Genomic DNA, 20,831 nt, shown 5'->3' on the forward strand with positions numbered 1-20,831 from the left:
GAAGGTGTAGGAAAGGTTCAGAGTTACATACACATTATCACAGGACTAACAAATTACCTTGTCAGCACTCTACAGTAATTCTGTGTATAGAATACATGTGATGTGTACTTCATGAGTATATTTGTACCTTGGGAGAAGTATTATTTCAGGTAGCGTGGCCTCTGCTGTCTGTTGACAGGTAAGAGCATGCACATAGACAGTCGCTAGTGGCTAGTAGTAACTAGCTCATGTGTGGTAGCTTTTTATTGCCTGATAAACTTTCCATGCACCTCATGGTGCGCGCGCATGTGTGTATGCATTGTTTGCAGCTCTTTTACATCAGGGTAAATATGCTTGCTTAGCAATTCCAGAAAAATTCTTTTTTACCGTATTCTAACCTTTTATTTAACATGTTCTCTTTCCTTTGGATGGAGGTTATTTGGTGGTACCATCCGGTCATTGACCATCCATTGTATCTCTAGCCAACTCCATTCATCTATTGCCAGATATTAATCATGAATAATGTTGTTAATAACTGGTATCAATCCTTCCATACTGTTGCTTGTCCCCAGCATCTGTTCAGTCATAATAGAATCATAGAATCATTTAGGTTGGAAAAGACCTAAGATCATTGAGTCCAACTGTAAACCTAACACTGCCAAGTCCACCACTAAGCCATGTCCCTAAGCACTACATCTACATGTCTTTTAAAGACCTCCCGGGATGGTGACGCAACCACTTCCCTGGGCAGCCTGTTCCAATGCTTGATAATAGTAGGTCCATGTTGTCCACTCCTAGGAAACAGTGCTAGCCATGTGAAACCTATGCATTTCAGAAGATGACTGTGAAAAGCTGATATGGGCAATTAAAAGCTTTTTTTATTTTCTTCTTCACAAAGGAAGGAAACATAGAAGTAGAATGTAATACTTACTTGTGGTGATAGTTTGAGTGGATTTGGTTTCATTATGTGAAGAGGCTGATGCTGAGACATACTACATTCAGAATGGGATGCCTCTCTCTTCTGGACACATATGAATCTACACAAGTGGCCATTTCCAGTCAGAGTTTTCTCGAAATAGTCAAATTCAGATTATTTGTCTTATAAAATCTGACAGACCTTATATTAAAATGTTTTTGTTATATGCTAAATATTTCATTTGGGTTTCAGGTGCAAGGGGAAAAGAATAAATCGTGGATCCATTTTTCTAGTTAAACCAAAGCTGCCTTTGCAACTAGACTTCATTCTAGTCTTCCACTTCCCTCCTTACACCCAGTTTTGCAAATTTCCTTGGCTTTATGTTTTGGAACTTCAGGAAAGGATCCTAAATTTACAGTCTTAATTCACAAAGCAGAGAAAAAACTGTTCTTCTAGCACTTGTTGATTTTACTTGCCTCTATGGAAAGATTTTTGGAAGGGCAAAGGTGTTCCCTCGTAGTTTGTAAACCTGCTGTTTTCTTTGATTCAGAGAAAATCACTGATAGTGACGTGTATGAATTTGCAAAACCCTCACAATCAAGGCTTATGAGGCTAGAATTTTTCTGATGGTACCCTAAAATGACAGGCAAGTTGGACTTTCTTTGGAAGTGCTTTTGGTTTGGATTATCAATGTATCACTGAAAGCTCAGTTCTCTTATAGTTAAATATTCTCCTGCATTACAATTGGGTCTATTCAAAACGAAGTATTTATTGATCTGGTCAAAGCTATAAATGTATTTGGGATAAAAAAATTTCTGTTCAAGTGATTTCATCCATTCATTTTAAAAGGAGCAGATGTTTTTTATCTTAACATTTACTCCATATTTTCTAGGACATGATTTATTGCAAGAAACTATTTAAGCTGACTTTTTTAGTTAACTAAATATTGGTACCATATGTGAATGCTAGCACATCATAATTAATTGCAAATGGTGACCCTTTTGTTGACCTTAATTTTCCAGCATGCATACACATAATTGAATCAAACTGTTCCAGCAAGTAGCAATAAATAAATACGACCAGCTAAAATACTTCTTTCCAATACTTACATGTGATAGTACGACGACTTCTTTTATTGAAGATTGGACCGGTTTGAATTGCCTGCTAGAATTCAGAATATCAAATAAGGGCAAAAAGAGGGAGTTCAGCAAATCGCTCCTTTGGCCTTCAAGAAAGTAAGATTTGTATGCGGTAGGCAAGTATAAACCTGACATCTATAAAAGTTTAGCTATCTTCCTGACATTTGTAAACTCATTAAGAATCCATTCAAGTTGTAGGGATTTAGTATGTAGTAATGTTTTAACCATTTAGACAGCATTTAGCAGTAGCTTGTTATTGAGTACTTTTTGAAAAATCTGTAAGTTTATTAGTTACAGAACTCTGTGATAATAGTATCTGTTCTGTATTCTCATGCTTTCTGTCTATGTGGCTAATTTTAGGTGATTCAAAATCAAATGTACTTCTTTATATTAAGTAAAGCCTCAGGCTTGTGAGTTATTTAGGCTCCAAACTCTTACTTAACTGCATGGACTCCTCTTGAATTCTGTAGAGCTCTAGAAACATAAATGACTTTGTGAATTGGCTGGATGTGCCTGTGACAAAACTCCTTCCAAAACTATATATCTGGTTGCGAATTAGGGTTAAACGTAGTCTTTGGGACTAAGGTCAAAAGCAACTGGCTGTAGTTCTTTGTATGATGCAGTCTACACCTCCCCCTTCAGTAATTCAGGTTTTGCTGGCTGTCATGATGAAGGAAAATTTCCAACTCGTCATCTTCAAAGGGTAATGTAATACTGGCAGAGTCCCCAATGTCCTTCCATCTCTGTCATAGTGGAAAGCATATTGATGTGGCTACTTGAATGAACTATGGGAGTTGTTCTTGTCTGTTGAAATGGTTACCTTACCTTTTGTTTTAGTATGTTAGGAGTTGGGGTTTGGGGTTTTTAATCTGATTATGCTGCTGGTTTGTTTTCTTTTTTAAGTTATGAAATAAAAGCTGCTAAAGACCTGGAACGCTACAACAGAGAGGTCAAGAAAGCTATGGGACAGACAGGGCACCGACCAACAAAGGAGGCAGAAAAACAGAAACCCAAGCTGAAGACTTCCCCATCCAACCAGCAGAAGCTTGACGAGATATTTCATGCTCAAACTGAAAAGAAGCGGAAACCTGAACAGCCTACAAAAATTGTGACAGTGCCTTTTTCTCTGAGTTCCTGTAGACATCAGCTTCAGAGACATGAGAAAAATTATTCAGATGAACATGAGCTTTTCCTGATCCGTCGTCAGAGTCTTCCTGATGTCTGGATATTTGCTACTGAAAAAAAGCTAATGTTGCTGAATCCATATAGATTGGAAGAAGCCCTACTGCATAAAAGATTACTGATGAATCATAAGCTTCCAGTGGAGAAACTGGACAAGCCAATTGTGTTAACGGACAGGTATAGTACAATTGAGCAAAAATTTGTATGTTATTTCAAGTTATCATTTGATAATTATTTACAGTAAACTCTGGTAAGGCCCTGATTGCTAATTCTGTGATTATTTGTACATTCGTTTATCTGTAAGAACAGATTTTTATATTTTGTATACTTTTACCTTATAGTAATGAGCAGGCCTTGTTGAAATAAGTATGAATTTTGACCAGTTTCATTGGTAATGCAGTGAAGACAAAGTTCTTCCCCCAGAGGAAAATTAAATGCTCCACATTTTCACAACTTCACTCTAGCTACGTTTCCTCCATAGGTTAGATAATGGCTGATGTAATTATTATTATGTGCCTAAACTTGGTCACTCTTTAAGATACGTGAACAGTTGTGATTTTGTTTCTTTAAACAAATTGCTTTTTCAGAACGCTTAAAAATCTTGATCACTCCTCATCACTTGCTACTTTTTTCTGTATTTTTCTCACAGTTTTAATTTTCACATTAAGGATTTCGGTTTTTAACACTTTGGGGATATTTTTTTTTCCAGTCTTATTGGTGGATTTCAGTATATGGCTGCTCTTTATAAAATGCAGAAGGATTACCAGAGTTTCAATGGATCAGGTTATTTGTCAGATCCAAGGCTTGTAGCAAATGGATTCCAGATAAAAGTGATAGAAGGTACGATGGTTTTAAAATCTTTTAGTCATATTGGGGCTTGTTTCTTCTGATTTAATGATTTAAATGATTGTTAATGTAGATCATGTTATTCTACATCACCTTATCATTTAAAGCATTAACATCCTGCTTTCCTTAACACTGAGATTTTACTACTTGGCAAAGAATGTAGTCTTCTCCATAGAACATTGAGTAATGGAAACTGATAACTGAACAGAAAACTTTAATAGTATTTCAAAGAATGCTCTGAAACCCACGTTTTCCTGACTCTTATTTTTATTTCTTTTCTCAAAACGCTGGATGTCGATATCCTTAATTGCCATTGTGACGAAATTTACATTAAACTGATGAGAATTCCTTAGTCCTGGCAGCTTCTTCCAAGGTGGTACTTACTTGCAGAAGCTTCTGCAAGTACGTGCTTTAGCTGACTACTCCTCTGCTGTTGAGCAGTTGAGGAGGTCCAATATGAAGCTGGATCTGGTTATTGACTTACTTTCATATCAGAGTTGTAACGCAGAGGCCAAAGGGGACAGTAAAGAGAGGGTGATGGGATCATCATCACACCTTTTGATAGAGTTTGATCTGATCTTTTTTTTTTTTGAGACAGCCTACTTCTCAATGCCTCTACGTTGGTCACAGAATAAATCTGTTTCCTGTAACATCCTTTTACGTTAGCAAGAGAGATCAAATGTTTATACATTTTTCTGAAGAACGATTTATAGGGATGCTGTTGGAAACCCAGGGGCAAACGACCCAGGGTCGGTTCTGCGGATCAGGATTTCTCTAGCAGAATTCCAAGAAAAGCAAACGTCTTTGGGGGTAGTACCTAGCTGACAGCTCAGAGAAAAGATTCGCTATAAGAGCTGTTAGAAATGCTATAGCCTCATGTGTTACAGATCCCCACATATGTACAGTGATGACAGATCTACTGTAACATATGGGATCTTTTAAGAGTGGGTACAAAAAAGGGATGTAGAGCAACTCCTTCACTCAGAGGCTGGCTCTTGGGAAGAAAAGAGCCTAAGCTCTTTTCTTTACTGAATCATGCACAGCAAAACCAAGGAAACTTCTTTCTGACCGGCTAAATCCATACATAAATAGCAAAAACTTTGTAGAAGAGATGTTCATGGTAATAATCTTAGATTGAATGATTAGGGGAATAAAGTGTGTATTGTAAGAGGCAGCTCTTAAAAGGTTTATTCAGTCTAGCAAATCAAAAGCTGAGGAGGTCTATGATATGTCTCTAGACAAATATGGGAGAAAGAGATTGTTGCTTGGCCTTTTTGCTCACGTACCTTTTCCATTTTTTTTTTTTTTTTTCACCTCCTGATATTGTAAGTTTGCTCAAAATCTAGTTAATGTAAACTGGATGTGAATAAATTGAATGTGAAAATCTGAAGACAGTTTCTAGGCAACAACGGAGGAGAGTTGTTGACTGGTCTTGTGGTACTGGAGATGGGAAATGAGTTTTAAGATAGCTTGATTAGTTTTAAGAGCACAATTGTACAATATAACAGCAAGGGACTCGGCACAGTAACTGGGAAGTAGTAACCGTCTTCCAATGCTGTGTTCCTAAGTATGTAAAATTAAGGAAATGAAATCTTGTGAGGAAGCTGTTGTCATTTGGTTTACAGTTAGTGAAAGTAAAAGTGCTTTATATGCACTGTGCAGGTCAACGAACCATGGTTGTGGACTTGATCAGTACCATAAGGCTAGCCCGTATGAAGAATGGGAATCTAATTCAGTTTTTTGTCCCAGTCTTCTATTTTAACTACTTGAATGAAACGTTAATAACATCTGAGGCTTGTCAGTCATATTTATAAGCTTCTGCTGATGACATTATGGCAGTTACAGCCTCTGTTATTAAAAGAGCATACCATTGCAGATGAAGCTAGAAATACCAGCAAACAAATGGAATTTCTCCCAGCCTTTTTTCCAGCTGACCCAAGGATTTTTACTTAATACTTCATCAGTCCCTCCTTGTTCTTTTTTTCTTAAACTCATCCCTGAAATATGCTGTCTTCTACAAATATGCTACTATCTTCTACAAATACTTATTAAAGCTGATTTCTAGAAACACAGGTATTAATTATTAACGCTTCTTATGTGTCCTTCTCTGGGAATTTCACTATGCAGTTTGAGGTTCTTTAAATTATAGATTCTTGTTGTATAATCTTTACGGAAAGTGACTTGCAGACCAGGAGTGATTTCTCCCACTTTACACCTGAGTATTCTATAGGATTTTTCAACTTTGAGAAAACAAGTTCATCTCATAAAACATTCCTCACTATCCTTATAGAAGCATTTTTTTTGTTCACTGTCTGAATTCGATGTCTATTTTTGTGGTGTTTTGAAACTCAGACACAGCCTGAAAGGGGAGCATTCAGATGTTGTTGAACTAGAAGTTGCCTCAGAAAGCTTTGTTTCTTCAGGATATATTGTTAATTTTTTGGAACAGGGGTTGCTACTTTGCATGGTGGATGATAAAGTCACAGCTTGCTGTGGAGAGGTGTCCAGAATGCAAATGTGCACTTAACCTACAGTAGCTGGAGAGTTTCACCTTAGCAGCATCCATAGGAGCACACCTGAACCCCATTCTCTGTGCACATACCTTTATAACTCATTTTTTCCCAACTTTTTGGGTGAATTGGATCAGTCCTAGTATTTGCTGTTTCTCAACTGAACTATTAACTCTTTCTTGCTGTCAGGGTCCACTGTAGTATATTTGAAGGTCTGTACTTTCGTTTGGGACTTCAACCCTGACATGGTCATATTAGATGTCCCTTTCTAACCGCTTGTTGATTTCTTACTAATAGCCACTAATGCATGGCTTCCTTTTTCATTCTGGGTTAAGAATTTTATCTTCTGTAACAGAAAATTTCCTTTTTCTGACAGAGACATCCTCTTTTATTTCACAAGCAAAGGTTCTGTTTCTTTAGCTTCGAATTTGAATTTCTGGTAATTTCTTCTCTCAAAATAACAAGCCTTTCTGTTGATCCATGTGGATAAGTCTGTGATGCCATCAGTAGCTCTAAGATACCTTCCAAAACAAGAACAAAGGAAACTTAGCCGCTCCAATTCCATGTTTGGCAGTTTTGGCCGCAGAAAAAGAGGCTTTCCTTGAGCCATGGTGATCTGGATCGTTGGGCCGGGGCCAACTGTATGAGGTTCAACAAGGCTAAGTGCCTTCGGTCACAACAACCCCATGCAATGCTACAGGCTTGGGGAGGAGTGGCTGGAGAGCTGCCTGGCAGAAAAGGACCTGGGGGTGTTGATTGACAGCCACCTGAACATGAGCCAGCAGTGTGCTCAGGTGGCCAAGAGGGCCAATGGCATCCTGGCTTCTATCAGGAATAGTGTGGCCAGCAGGACCAGGGAGGTGATAGTGCCCCTGTACTCGGTGCTGGTGAGGCCGCACCTCGAGTACTGGGTTCAGTTTTGGGCCCCTCACTACAAGAAGGACATTGAGGTGCTGGAGTGTGTCCAGAGGAGGGCAACAAAGTTGGTGAAGGGTCTAGAGCACAAGTCTTATGAGGAGCAGCTGAGGGAGCTGGGGTTGTTTAGCCTGGAGAAAAGGGAGCTGAGGGGAGACCTTATTGCCCTCTACAACTACCTGAAAGGAGGCTGTAGCGAGGTGGGGGTCGGTCTCTTCTTCCTAGTAACAAGCGATAGGACAAGAGGAAACGGCCTCAAGCTGCGCCAGGGGAAGTTTAGGTTGGATATTAGGAAAAACTTCTTCACTGAAAGGGTAGTCAGGCATTGGAACAGGCTGCCCAGGGAAGTGGTTGAGTCCCCATCCCTGGAGGTATTTAAAAGAAGGGTAGATGTGGTGTTCGAGGACATGGTTTAGTGGTAGATTTAGCAGTGTTAGGTTAACGGTTGGACTCGATGATCTTCAGGGTCTTTTCTGACCTTAACAATTCTATGATTCTGTGATCTCTGAAGAGGACTGTCAGTCTAATAGGTTGCATTGCTTATTTGTTTAAATCTCCACGCATATTCCGCCAAAGGAGAAGAGAAGGACCCTGAGTATTGCTGTCCATTATCATATATTAAGTCTACTCATAATACTCAGATACTAATTTGGAACGCAAGACCTCTTGCTTTGGTATTGAGCACCTCACTAGGACTGTTTCCTGGGTGAGTATAATGTGTTGAATATTGGACCATAAATTCATTCCTTATTTCCTGTTGGTGTGGGGGGTGTTTTACAGGACTGGCTGTTTATTTAATAACAAGAAAACCTGAACAGCTGCCTTAATTTGGAAGGTGACTTTGGTAATTCCCTTGTTGCATTGGGCTTGCATCTCAACTGGTCTTTGTCAAAGATGCTTCTTTGCAGTTTAAGTTCCTGCCTTTTGGCAACTTATGACACAGAGGAACTTTTCATAAAGATTTTGATTCTGATAATTTCTTATTTGAAAAAAAAAAACAAACAAACATGCGGTATTGGTTTTTCCTTATTTGGATGACTTGTCTGGAAGGGACAACTTATCTCAGGATTAAAAAAAAAAAAAATCATTAGTCTTGCACTAAATTTAGCAGGTCTTGGGATTAATGCTCGGAAATTGAATCTTATTCCCTCACAGTGCTTGGAATTCTTAGAAATACGACTATACTCTTTAATGACAAAGACCTTTTAGTTAGTCTGAACTTTAGTTACTCTAATAACCTGCCGGGAGCCTTTCTCACAGGCATAGCATGGACATGCCTCACTCTGAACCCCATGGCACCATGTGACACCAGATGCACTACTCCTAGTAGGTTTTTGAAAGGCCTTTTCTTGTTAACAAGGACTCAGTTCCACATGAAGTTTTGTTCTTGTTCTGTCATTTTGGTAGGAAGACTGTTTGAACTTCTGGCAATGTTTTCCTTTTTCACAAATGAAGCCGTTGGATAGTTACTTTTACATGAGCGTGAGAGTTTCAGGCTTTACTTGCCTGTTGTTTCATTGGAAAATAAGTCTGTCCTTTGAATGCTCTCTTGTTTTAAGACAGGAATGTAATTTACCTTTGCTCCATATTGTTCAAAGACTCTGTATGACTGCAGCCAAAGTTGTTCCAGGTATCCTAGATCTTGGACATGCCCTATCTTCTTGTTCTGGTAGACTGAGATCTTTTGTCATATCTCCTTGTTTCTCTTTATATTGATTGCTCAGCAGTTTAAGGAGTTTTCAACTAGATTTTTCTCTGGATAGCTGACAGTGAAAAACATGTTGTGAAATAGCTCGGAAAAAGCTTCTTGCTGTAAGTATGTCAGGCAAAATCAATGGTTTCTTTGTGGAACGTGCCAGTTGTTGTGATTTGCAAAGCTGTGACGCTGAGCTCCAGTCTGTCTTCCACTGCCCTCCTGCCCCCTCATGTTCTGGCCTTACTGAGGCTTCAAGTGATGCTACCTTTGGGAGAGCAGTCTGTTTGCTTTTACTTAACTCAGTATTCTGGGATCTGCCAGGCATTTGTTTGCTGGGTATAGCTTGCAATGACCCCTACATACAGAGAAGCATTTCAAGAAGTAAGATGGATTACTTTCTGTCCAGTCCTTCTTAAGATGTGTTTGTTATCTATACCTTCACTGCACATCGGTCTGCTTGCCTTTGTGAAAGTCCTAAAGAGAGATGTGAATTCTTGGCTGGAAAGGAACTGAGAGCAAGGAACACATCTTACCTGTTTTTGTAACAATTGGGCCATGCTCCAAGACAGGCTTTTAGGGTAGAATTGTCTGCCTGATAGAATATGTGTACCCAACATATGTATATACAAAGAACGTGCTTCCAAGGCCTCAAAGAGCAGTGAAAGGTAAATAACCTATCTTCCTTGGTAGTATAAGCTGCCTCAGCTCTTGTAATTGGTAAGTGGAAAATCATGCTGCTACTTTCTTTCAGTTTGATTTTGGCCATGGACTGGAAGATAGATAGTCTATAGTGTCACCTAATCTAGGTGGCAGCTGGAAGAGAACAGTTTTTCCTGGCTATCAAGAAGGAATTATCCAAAGATGATTGTGAATGCTTTGTTTGGAAGGAGAAATGGGAAATTTGTAGCAATGAGAAATCCACATTTTTAGTCAATTGAAAGCTAGTTTATTTGTTCACGGAAATATTTTCCTTGGAAGTTGCAAAGCATTTTCATAGAAACTACCATGGAAACTGCTTGAAGACTGCTGTTTGAGTACTCAAAAATCTTAACGTATATTTTATAAAAAAATTACAAGTACATTGAGATTCGGACATCTGCTTATATCATCAAATGTTGTGAATATCGGAATTCCTGCAAAGACTTGCAGATAAATATATGTTAATCAGCATGCAATGGGCTACTTTGCAGTCTAACGTATGTAAGCAGAAAAGGAGAGCAACACACAAATACCAAAGAAGAAAACTTCTCTTAGCCAGGATTTGTATTGTTTGTTCTTATGTTAGAATCTTTAAAGCCCCCTTTGACTTTCAAATTAATGAGAGGTATGGTGAAGTCAAATCTGGTTGTCAAAATTTGCAGACAGGAAAATCGCTTTTGGTAAAACTGGAGAGTACTGAGCATTAGCAGTCTCATTAGCAAGCATGTATGATTGGTTTACTGGATTTGCAAAAGAAAGTTTGGCAAATACAGAACTTCACTGTCATGAAATTTTAAGAGGAAGCACTGGAAATACAAGATTTTAAACTGAAAATCTTAAGACTTGAAACTTAACAAAATTTTGTGTCCTGTCTTTGGTAGCATACAGAGAGGTAATTATTGAAAGGCTGTCAAATAGTCTAAGTTCTCATTTTAGGGAGAAAGCAGCATAATCAAATGGTCTGGAACAGTTACTCAAATCTAGTCTTTCATTAAAGCAAAATTGGGATAAAAATGAAGAGGAAAGAGCTGAAGGAGATTAAAAACAGACTTTATTTTTTGCTCCTGTCTCCTACAGCCACCCTTTCCCATGGGGAAATAGTACATATGTACATAATAGTACATATGGCATAGTACATCACCTTATCTCACCTTTAATAGCTGGTGAACTTTCAGATAGTTTAACATATTGCTTTAAGCTGAATCTGATCACAGGCTTACAGCAGTACATAAAAAATATATCTGTTTTTGCTGGCCATGATTAGGGAAAGACAGCTTGAAAAAGAGAAGGAAAGCAATGCTGGGTGAAAAAGGAAATAAAGTTTCAAATTTAAAGCAGTGTTAAATATGTAGCTGGAAGGAGGTTACGTGATTTTTTTGGGGGGGGTTGGGGGGTTGTTTCTTATCAAATTCCCACTCTGGTCAAATTATCTCTTGCCATGAAGCTTAAAAAGGTCCAACAGCATTATTTACCTGGTGACACATATTTAGAAAAATTTTCAACCTGCACAGTCCTCCTGTTCATCTATGCTCTTATTTAATGACTGTCAAATAAACAGTGCCTCGTCATGGATAACAGTCTCATTCTACTAGCTAATGAAAGTACATTGTGGCGACTTACATTGCATGTGTATTTTTCTCTCACTTCTGAAATCATTCATATTGTTGTTTGGATTAGGAACATGAATGATCCCTTATCACAGTTTGTTAGTTTGATCCACTTTGTGGCAATGTATTTGTCTCCAGCTTTTCTGACTTTGCAAAAACCGTTCATGACTCAGGATGAATGTAACCTATTCTACCTGGGGCCATTACATGAGAGAGGCTTTATTTTCATTATGAATTGTATTCTTCCATGCTCTCCTTGTGAAGCTCCTTACTTCTTAGACTTGTAGTGGAGGAAAAGGAAAGGTAGCCATGTGGGTTGGGTTGAGATTTCTGTGTACCCAATGTGAATGAGAGGAGGAGTTCTGAAGGACTGCACGAGAATATGTGAGCCTGACTCCTAGAGAGCTTACTTCTGACTGGGAGTGGAAGAAAAGTTAGCTGTGCAGTAGTAACTTCATTCAGATTTTTTGCAAGTAGTGTGAATAAGAAGTGAAATCTGTTACACCTCAGAGATTGAATAGATTTTCTGTTGGGAAGGTTGTTTAAATGTTTTATTAATCATTCCTATTCAGAGTGGTACTTGCTGCAGCAGTGATATATGAATGATAGTATGAATGCTGTCACAGAGCCTTTAGTTATAGGGGCTTGAGTTCTTCCTCTGCTGTGGTAGGAGAAAAAACTGTTTTTTATTTCAGTAGAAGCTGAATTTGTTACAATAACATTTGAACTCTACAGATGTTTAAACCAAGGAAGTAGTGCCAACACTGTGTTTCAATTTTTTTCAAACTAAATTGTGTTTCATTACTAGCTTCTACTTTAATTTCATGTATGTTTAATTAAAGCCATAGAAGCTTTAATTAAAGCTATGCTGAAGACCGGGAATGCTGCAAAATGTTTTAAGCATTTAAACAGTGCCAGCTAGGATTTGAATTAAAATAAGCTGAGACATTTGTGATGTGAATAGGCACACATCACCATAATGAAACACTGGATGAATAAATGCTTTTCACTCCAAGGGAGGAGCAAAAAAAGTTTCCTAATTGTATTGAATTTGTGAGACTAATTTACTAAGTGATTTTACATAAGTTTAATTTTCTCTGAATTGCTCCAGAATATAAATGAAAGCTATGTATAAATTACTGTTTTGGCTTTGTATTTTCAGGTGCTTCAGCTACAGAAAGTCATCTGGAAATAGAAGGGATGGCAAATTGTCTGCCATATTATGGTATTTCTGATTTGAAAGAAATTCTGAATGCAGTAGTTAATGGAAATGCAAAGGAAGTATATGAATGTAGGCCTCTCAAAGTGATAAATTACTTGGAGGTAAGACAGAAGTTTGCTTTTAAGTATTGGCCAGCTAAGCTTATAATAAATCCTTAAACAGCTTGAAAATCTTTCTTCAGCTTTCTGTTTTAATTAATATAGTTCTGTTCTAAACAGAAGTTACTTTTGAAAAGGAGAATGTCATATCCTCTCTGAGGTGTATGAGTTCTGCATTGCTTACCAAAATACTTCCATCAGGCATATCCAAAAACAGTTGTCCAATGTGATATAATGCATGCTGAAAGCTGATGTTCACAAAGTATTTCTATATAGGCAGTTTTCAGACTAGAAAGGCATTTCTCCATATTGGAATACAAAACTGCCATAAAAGTGCTTTACAAAGTCTAGAAGGCAGTCGAATCCAGAACAGTCATCAAGATTTAACTCCTTTTTAGATAAATATATGAAGAAGTTATAAAATTATTTAAGGTAATAGCTTATGAAACGTAGGTGTTAATTGAAGCTTAATTCTCATATAAACCTCAATGAGAAGTACATCGTGAAAATCAGAAGGTGCGCCATTTCCACTTAAAGAAGAAAAATTCCTATGATTCATTCAAAGAAAGGGCAGAGATAAAAAAATGGAAACTTTTTTTGCCAGAAAAGCAAGCTGTCACTGGAATTAAGACATGGAAGTAAAAAGTTAAGTCCCACATACAGTGAACCCCGTATGCCTCTGCAAATGCTTGTATTTAGTTAACATCAATAACTTCTGCAGTTAAAGGAAGCACATACTGACAACCAAGAGAGTCTTGTAAGTCCACATCATTCAGTGCAATAGTAACTAAGTTCTGCAGTACCATGTGTTCTTCACAAGCAGCCAGCATTATTAGTTGCCAGGAATACGGTACTTGAGTAAGAGAGTCTTTAATCTGTTTTCTTACAGAAGTTATTATGCAACAGTTGGAACTGGAATGACTCTTTTTAATCTTTGATATGCAAATAGATAAAATCGTCCATCCAGAGACAATAATGAGCGTGAAGTTTCAGAAACAACTAATATATGTGGTACTAGTTAAAGCTGAAGTAACTAACTATAGTAGTCTTCTATCACTTCTTGTCTAGATGTTTCACTAATGCTATCTTTAATCCCAGTTTAAGATCTGTGTTCAGAAAGGTTACCAAAATATATGTTAAGTCTCTTAAGCATTTGCTAACATGCTTTCCTGAATTGGACTACTTCAAAATGGGACCTAGGCATTTACACAGAATGTGTGTTTTATCTTTTAAACATTTATTATACAAATCTTTCCCTGACTTTTTGGGGCAGTAAGTTTACTTACTGCTGCCTTTGGAGCGACTCATTCTGTAGTGTACTACCAAACTGTTCTCATGCATTCATGAAAGAAGCTTAAAGAAGGGATGAGTTAAGTCTTGAGACAGGAATGGTTTGTAACTTTGTTTGGAGGTGGAAGCTTTATTTGGTCTACTTAGAAATACCCATCAGGCAGATTGAGTGGGATGGAGTTGGTTTAGAGAGAGAGACAGACAGACAGACACACACACACACACACCCCCCACACACCTCACACCCCACCTCTGTGTGTGTACATATCCATATACAGTTACATACATAGATAAACACACACACATACATATAAAAGTATATATCAAGAGATCATCAAAGGAAGGCTTCAGAGCAATGTTGATCCTGTGAGGAACGGTTAGAAAGAAGATACATGTGCAGCAGTAACAGTAGCTGAAAAATACATAACGACTAGGAAGTATATGGCTTGCCATCATGGGAAAAAAAAAACCAAACCTATAAAAATAAGCACTGAGGTTTTTTGACCATTTTGGGGGGTAAACACTGGAAACACCATTCACTGTCATGTGCAGAATTGCAACTTTTATCTTAAGTTTCATGTTTGAGCAGGCAGCATGTCTGCAGCTTTTGCTGTCTTTTGGTAGACCCAGAAGAAAGAATAGAGTAATGGTTAAAGAAGCAGCCTTCCTAGGTAGAGAATAGTCCACAGTGATCTTTTTTCCACTTGGAAGAGTAGGAGAAAATCCCAGGCAAACAAAATGAGAAGATTCAGATTAAAATGTTTTGACCACTGCTTCAAGTTTGTACAATGTGAAGGGAGATTGTATACCACATCCATTTCTGTCTAGGCAATATTACTAAAGTACAGAAGAGAAGGCAATGGCAGGAAGGCCCATCTTGGAGGAGGAAACAAAAAAATCTGACAACTTCTTTTTGAATTTGCTTGATTCTTTGAGGATGAGCGCTTCAGAAATTGTGTTTAGCAGTCACTTCTGCTTTCTAGCATTATGAGATAACTGGATGCATTAGACAATAGTTAATACAACATTAATCTAAAATTTCACTATAGTATTTTTAAAACTTTGTTTAGCTGACTGTTTGACTTCATTTATGTTAGTTCTAAAGTTTGTGGTGTAGAATGTGTCTTGTGAACTGGTAAACATCCTCAGCTGATACTGGTGCCAACAGGAAATCAGATATTCAGAAACACAAAGCATCTTGCAAAAGTGGACCCCAAAAGAAAAAGAGTGCAAACATGACCAGGAGACTGACAGTGTGTCACTCCATTGTAGAAGTGTCATGAAATGACCAGTAAGATATGTTTAGAGTTACCTTTGGGTTCCTGGGATTCGGAATATTTATCAGCAGAAGAGTGACCTTTAAACAATGAGTGCTTAATTCCTGCTTTCTGGTAGCCCCAGATTACTGTGTTAAAAAGTGGTATTTTAAAACTATTGGGGTTTTGTTTTTGTTTTTCTTTTCCACAGGGAGAAGCAGTACGTTTAGCTCGGCAGCTGCCCTTGCATTTGTCAAAAGAAGATGTACAAAACACAATTAACAGGATGAAGCAACAGCTTGGAAAGGAAAATAAAGGCTGTGTTCATGGTCGTCCTTTTTTTCATCACTTAACAGATATTCCAGAAGTTGACAAGCACAACTCCATGGAAATTATTCAGTAAATAGAACATTTTGTTAGGGATCATATTTCTCTTGCTTAATTTTGATCATTACTCTGTCATTTCAGTATGTTTTGTGCAAAGCTTTTGTATAATGACTTTTCATTATCATATATTCACCTCCTAGAGACTTTTTTTATTTAAATTCAAATGCTACTTGAAAACTGGAAATAAATATTTCAGAGAAATAACTCATAACTTTTTTTTTTAAAGAATTTATTAAAGAAATGTTCTCAACTGGTTTGATGCTTTTCTTATTGCTGCAGGTTTAGAGAATATCAGTATGTCAAAATTTTTTAGATGGGAAGTGGTTAGAAGTTGCTTTCAACAGAGCCTGGCAAAGTTTATTGTACTAAAGATATTAATTTTCCAAGAAATGCCAGATAGCTGTAGGTGTTTAAATGTGGCATTGCCATATGCAGTTATTATATTTACACTTATATAGTGTTGTATTTCTATTTGGAAATTGTTAGCTCGCATAAATGACTATGGAAGTCCTTGCGTCCAGTCTCCAAACAGCTTTTTTACACATTTACAAAAGTATGAGTCTTAAAAGTATAGTACACTCTTAAAACTTTAGATCAACAAAAGCTGGCCAATGACTTGAAAGATGAAAGGACCAGAGTCACAGGAGCACAGGTGAGCACTGAAAGCAGATGGTAATACGTGTGTGTTGGTGCAGTGCTATACACAAACTGTTCAGGGATGGGAAACATAAGCTGTCCTCACTCAAGGAGAATGTGGCATAGCTAGGGCAAAGTCTGCTATATAGAGAGCTACTGATTCTGGTAAACGTGTTCATTCTCTTTCTACCAGAATGTGATGTTTACTCCTCTATTTCAAGTAGTAGCCTACTTCCATACAGCTACCTGATTATGCCTTCAGTGCATAGCAGATGCAATGTCTCTGGAAGAGTGTGTTTTAAAAGTTTGAAGAAAGATCACCTGAAAATTCCTGTCCATCCCCCGTTGTTCTGTTGTTAGCAAATCTTGGCACTATGAGAACGTGGTGGTAAGACCTAGCTTTGTAGTCTTGCTGCGGCTGCTAGGTAAATGGTTGAAGGCTGCTGAAAGACCTGAGTTTGTGGTCTAGTTTGTGGACAGGAGCATTGGGCTAGACAAGCAAACCTACACTGTGAAAATGTAAATTACTGATCTGTTACTCTGTATCAACCACTGGTGAACTAAGCTAAGAAACCACATCACAGCAATACCTGACAACATATAAATTCTAAACTGAAAGGTAATGATTACGTGTCTGTGCTGTTAAAGTAAGTTTATCCTTTTTACATAGAAGAGAGGTTTATAACTTCAAACTGGAGAAAGGAAAAACAAGTACAGAAAACATTAACTGTGCTCTGGAGCAGTCATTTTAAATCACAGTTCTTGTTTTAAGTAGCCACCCCCATTAATTACAGTGTGTTTGCCTCAAAGTAGCTCTGTTAGTCTTATGTAGAGTTGAGATATAGATATATATATATATATATATGCATTTGGAGTGAACTGCTTAGGGGGATGCTCTTGACAGTGAGCTGAGAGTAGGTTGTGCCCCCACGTAGGTGAAAGGCAGGCTGGACTCAACAGTTTGCTCTGTTCAGCAGCGGGTGGCTGGATGATCAGCACATATAGACTTCTGCTCCGTTCACAACACATGCTGACTTTTGCCCAGGAGGCACATAGAGGAAGGCTTAGGGGACAAAGAATGCAAATGTATAGGAAAGTTTTGTTTATTGCCTTTCCTGATATGTGGCAGAATGGTGCAAAGGCCTGAGCTAAGATGTAGCAGCAAACAAGGTGCTCTCTTGTTGTTGCTGCTTTGGTGTGTGCATCCTTCGCAGCTGCAAAGGAGTAGGAGCACAAGAAAGTCCAGCCTCCTCCATTGCTGTTCCCCTCTTCTGCCATGCACCTGTGCAAGGGCACATTGGGAGCAGCTGAAGGGCGTCAAGTGAATGCTGTGTGACGGTAGTTAAGTGTAAATTGGGAAGGAGAGGACTCTTTCTGGAGGAAGAGAAAGTTTGATATCTACTGCCATACTGAGGGAGTCTTAAGACATAGCCATGAATAAAATACCTTTCTGGTAGTGGGCACCAAAGGAGGGTGGGCAGCATGGGGACTGATGGGGGGGGAAAAGAGCAGGGATGACCGGAGGGCACAAGCAGGATATCTTTCCAAACTTAACTAGTGAGCAAGGCACAAGATGAGAATGTCACTGGAAAACTGGATACTTGGTGGCTGTAAATATCACTCGGTGCTGAAGATGTGACTTTTTAGAATGGAAGTGAGAAGGTGGATGGAGACACAGGAAGGAGGCGTGACTCTTGGCTCCGAGGGGGAAAGAGGATCCCAGCCTTGCAGTGGATGCAGAAGGTTATAGTTTGTTTATTTTTACTCTTGTTTGGATACAAACTGAGAGTTTAGAGAGTAGCCATTACAGTGACAAAAGCCAAAGGCAAGCTGGAGAACGGAAATTTATCTCCAAACTAAGTTTGCTGGAACTTAAATTAATATGTGCACCAATTTTAGTCAGTTGGGAATATAATGTGTAGTATTTAATGAGATTAATAATTGCTGGTGCTTTTCCAAAAGGTAAAATAGCTGTATCCTAATTATACTGGAGCAAATGCTTATCTTTGATAAGACTACAGCCAGTATCAAGTACTTTTATATGATAGTACCATTGCAGAGGACAAGTTGTTTAATAGGTATTCAGGCCTTAGGTTGAGGACAGAAAGTGATTGGTAAATTGGTATTCACAGGTGCCAAGGTGGGCTTAGTTGCTATGGGAGAAAATTAGTGTCAGGTATTGCTGTGGGTGCAGGTGCGCCAGGTTAGGCAGTTGGGAGCTGGGTCTTCCCTCCTTCCCTGCTCCCTTCCCTCTTTCTCCCCTGGCTAGGCTTGCTGTCCTTTACCTCAGAGGGCTGCTGTGGATTTCTTCCTTAGGTACGTGTACGTACAGTTTGTTTTCTGTCTCTGGGGGATATTGGGGATTGGCGTGTGGCTGGGTTCCAGCGGTGAGGGCTGTAGCATGGCTTTGGAGATGTATGCCTGGGTGTCTCCCCACCGTGGTACTCGTGGCTGGGGGTGCAAGTTGAAATTGTGAGTTGGTCTGATACTGTGCTGATGGGAGATGGCTTTAGGTAGGGTGGGTCTCTCCTTGCTTTATCTAGTGTGGACAGAAGGAAATGTTACTTTCTGTTTCCAGAGATGCTCCTTCTTTTTTTAGAGATGCTCTTACTGATGCCTCTGGTGATGCATCCATTTTATGTTCCTTATTTGAACAATGAAAATAGCACAGTTCTAGATCTGCAAGTTTAAAAGAAGTCAAATGGTGCACTTGATTTAATGGTTCTGGAAAAGGAAGGCACATCAACTTATTGCCATTGCATTAGCACCTGGTGCTGCTCAGATGTTTCATTAAGTGATGAACCCCATGAGGCTCTCTGGAGAGCATGCAAAGGCTGCCTATCCTTGCAGTCAGTCAGTCCCCAGCTGTATGGGCTGTTTGAAAGGAAGAAGAAAACCTAAAATGTGTAACGATGAGTAGACTTGGTTATTGTTGTGCTTGACCTCTTACCTTAGAGGAAGAAGCAGTGGGGCAGGACCTGGCGGACGCATGTCCCAGCAGTGAGTGGACAGGTTGCCACGTCCTTGTACCCCACACCGTGGGCCCACGCCGCTGTTTCCACCGCGAGTGGCCAGGTCGGGGCGTTTCAGGGGACTTCTAGTATTTGCACTGCCCTCTGCTGGCATTTTATTTTTGTACAATTTTGACTACATAAAATGATGGGTAGGCAGGTCTGAGGTTGACCATGAAGGAGCATCAGTCCTTCCTTGCTTTCAGTCACCAGCAGGTCAAAGTGTTATCGCTTGTGACGCTTCTCGTGGTGTGTGTGTTTGCCTTCCTAAAATATGCCTAGTGCAGGTACCAGTGTTCCCTAAGTGATAATTGGGAGCTTTCCAGGCTAAAGCATGATCTCGTAATAAAACTTAAAAAAACCTTTTGGTTGTGTGTAGCTTCGCGTTTTTCAGAGGATCATTTGTATGGTCGGTCTGGGCCCGTTCAGTTCTGGTGGTGTATTTGCGGCTCAAGTGTCCACCTCTCCCAAATTCTGAGAAGTTGCATATTATTGTAATAGGAAACCATTGAATATCAATTTTCTTATTAAATACAGGAAAATCTCATTGAAAAAAGAATTCTTTTTCCCTGCATATAAATATTGGTATAAACATGGAATGGAGGTAGTCCCTTTTACATGTTTCTTTTCTGAATGCATTAGGGATCTTAATAATGGAAGTTTCTGTTTCCTCTCGGTTATAGAAGTGTGTGTGTGTGAAGGGGTTTGGAGTACTTCTGGGGATTTTTTTCTTCCTTTAATATGAATAGTAGCAGTTCAGAGAATAACAGCAAAAACAGAGGAACGCTTAACTTATTTCAGAGCACTTAGCAGTCATTGGCAACAGTAAAATCTGTATGATGTAATTTGTGGTTTGTTAAAATGGATTCTTCTTCTGTATTTCCATATTCTAATATGGAATATTTAAAATATCTACCAATAGAATCAATACTCCCAAGCAACAGTCTATTTAGTTCTACAAGCACCCCTTCCTCGGTCTCAGTTTATGCAAGTGGTTTCATTCCTCTTTTTTTTTTTTTTTTTTTCTCCCTACATACATATTGGTATTTCATGAAAGTAAGCATCAAAGAGCAACTTTTTAGGTTTTTGAAAGGGTTATAATATTTGGTCTTCAGAGCTTGTTTTATTTTCTGTAAAGCAGGTCTAGTTTTGGTTTGGTAGGGGGGGTTGGTTTTGTTTTGTTAAACAAACTTATAATTCTGAATTAATTTTTTGACTGCAACAGCAATATTGAAGGATCCTTGAATGTTTTGTTTCTTTTGTACCCAGCATTTAACAGGCTGGGTTAGCAATTGTAAGAAACTTAAGGTACATCCATTTAATTTAGCAAATGGAAAGCTACCAGAAGTAGCTTTTTTTTTTTTCTCTCTGTCTCTCTCTAAGTGTGGAGTATCATATCTGAAATTATGGAGAGTATAAATGTGGAAATGTTAAATCTTTTG

General features: G+C 38.6%; 1 protein-coding gene across 1 annotated transcript in view; it reads left to right on the top strand.

Moving 5' to 3' along the window:
- The window catches only part of PMS1 (PMS1 homolog 1, mismatch repair system component), a 49,761-nt gene extending 33,862 nt beyond the window's left edge, over positions 1-15,899 (top strand). Inside the window, exons 10-13 of the mRNA XM_082311890.1 lie at positions 2,938-3,393; positions 3,926-4,056; positions 12,652-12,812; positions 15,567-15,899. Coding sequence (XP_082168016.1) covers positions 2,938-3,393; positions 3,926-4,056; positions 12,652-12,812; positions 15,567-15,758 — 940 coding nt within the window. The 3' untranslated portion in view covers positions 15,759-15,899. The remainder of the gene's footprint in view (positions 1-2,937; positions 3,394-3,925; positions 4,057-12,651; positions 12,813-15,566) is intronic.
- Positions 15,900-20,831: the final 4,932 nt, after the last annotated feature.

Source organism: Platalea leucorodia, assembly GCF_965183815.1.
Source record: "Platalea leucorodia genome assembly, chromosome: 5".
Classification (NCBI taxonomy): domain Eukaryota; kingdom Metazoa; phylum Chordata; class Aves; order Pelecaniformes; family Threskiornithidae; genus Platalea; species Platalea leucorodia.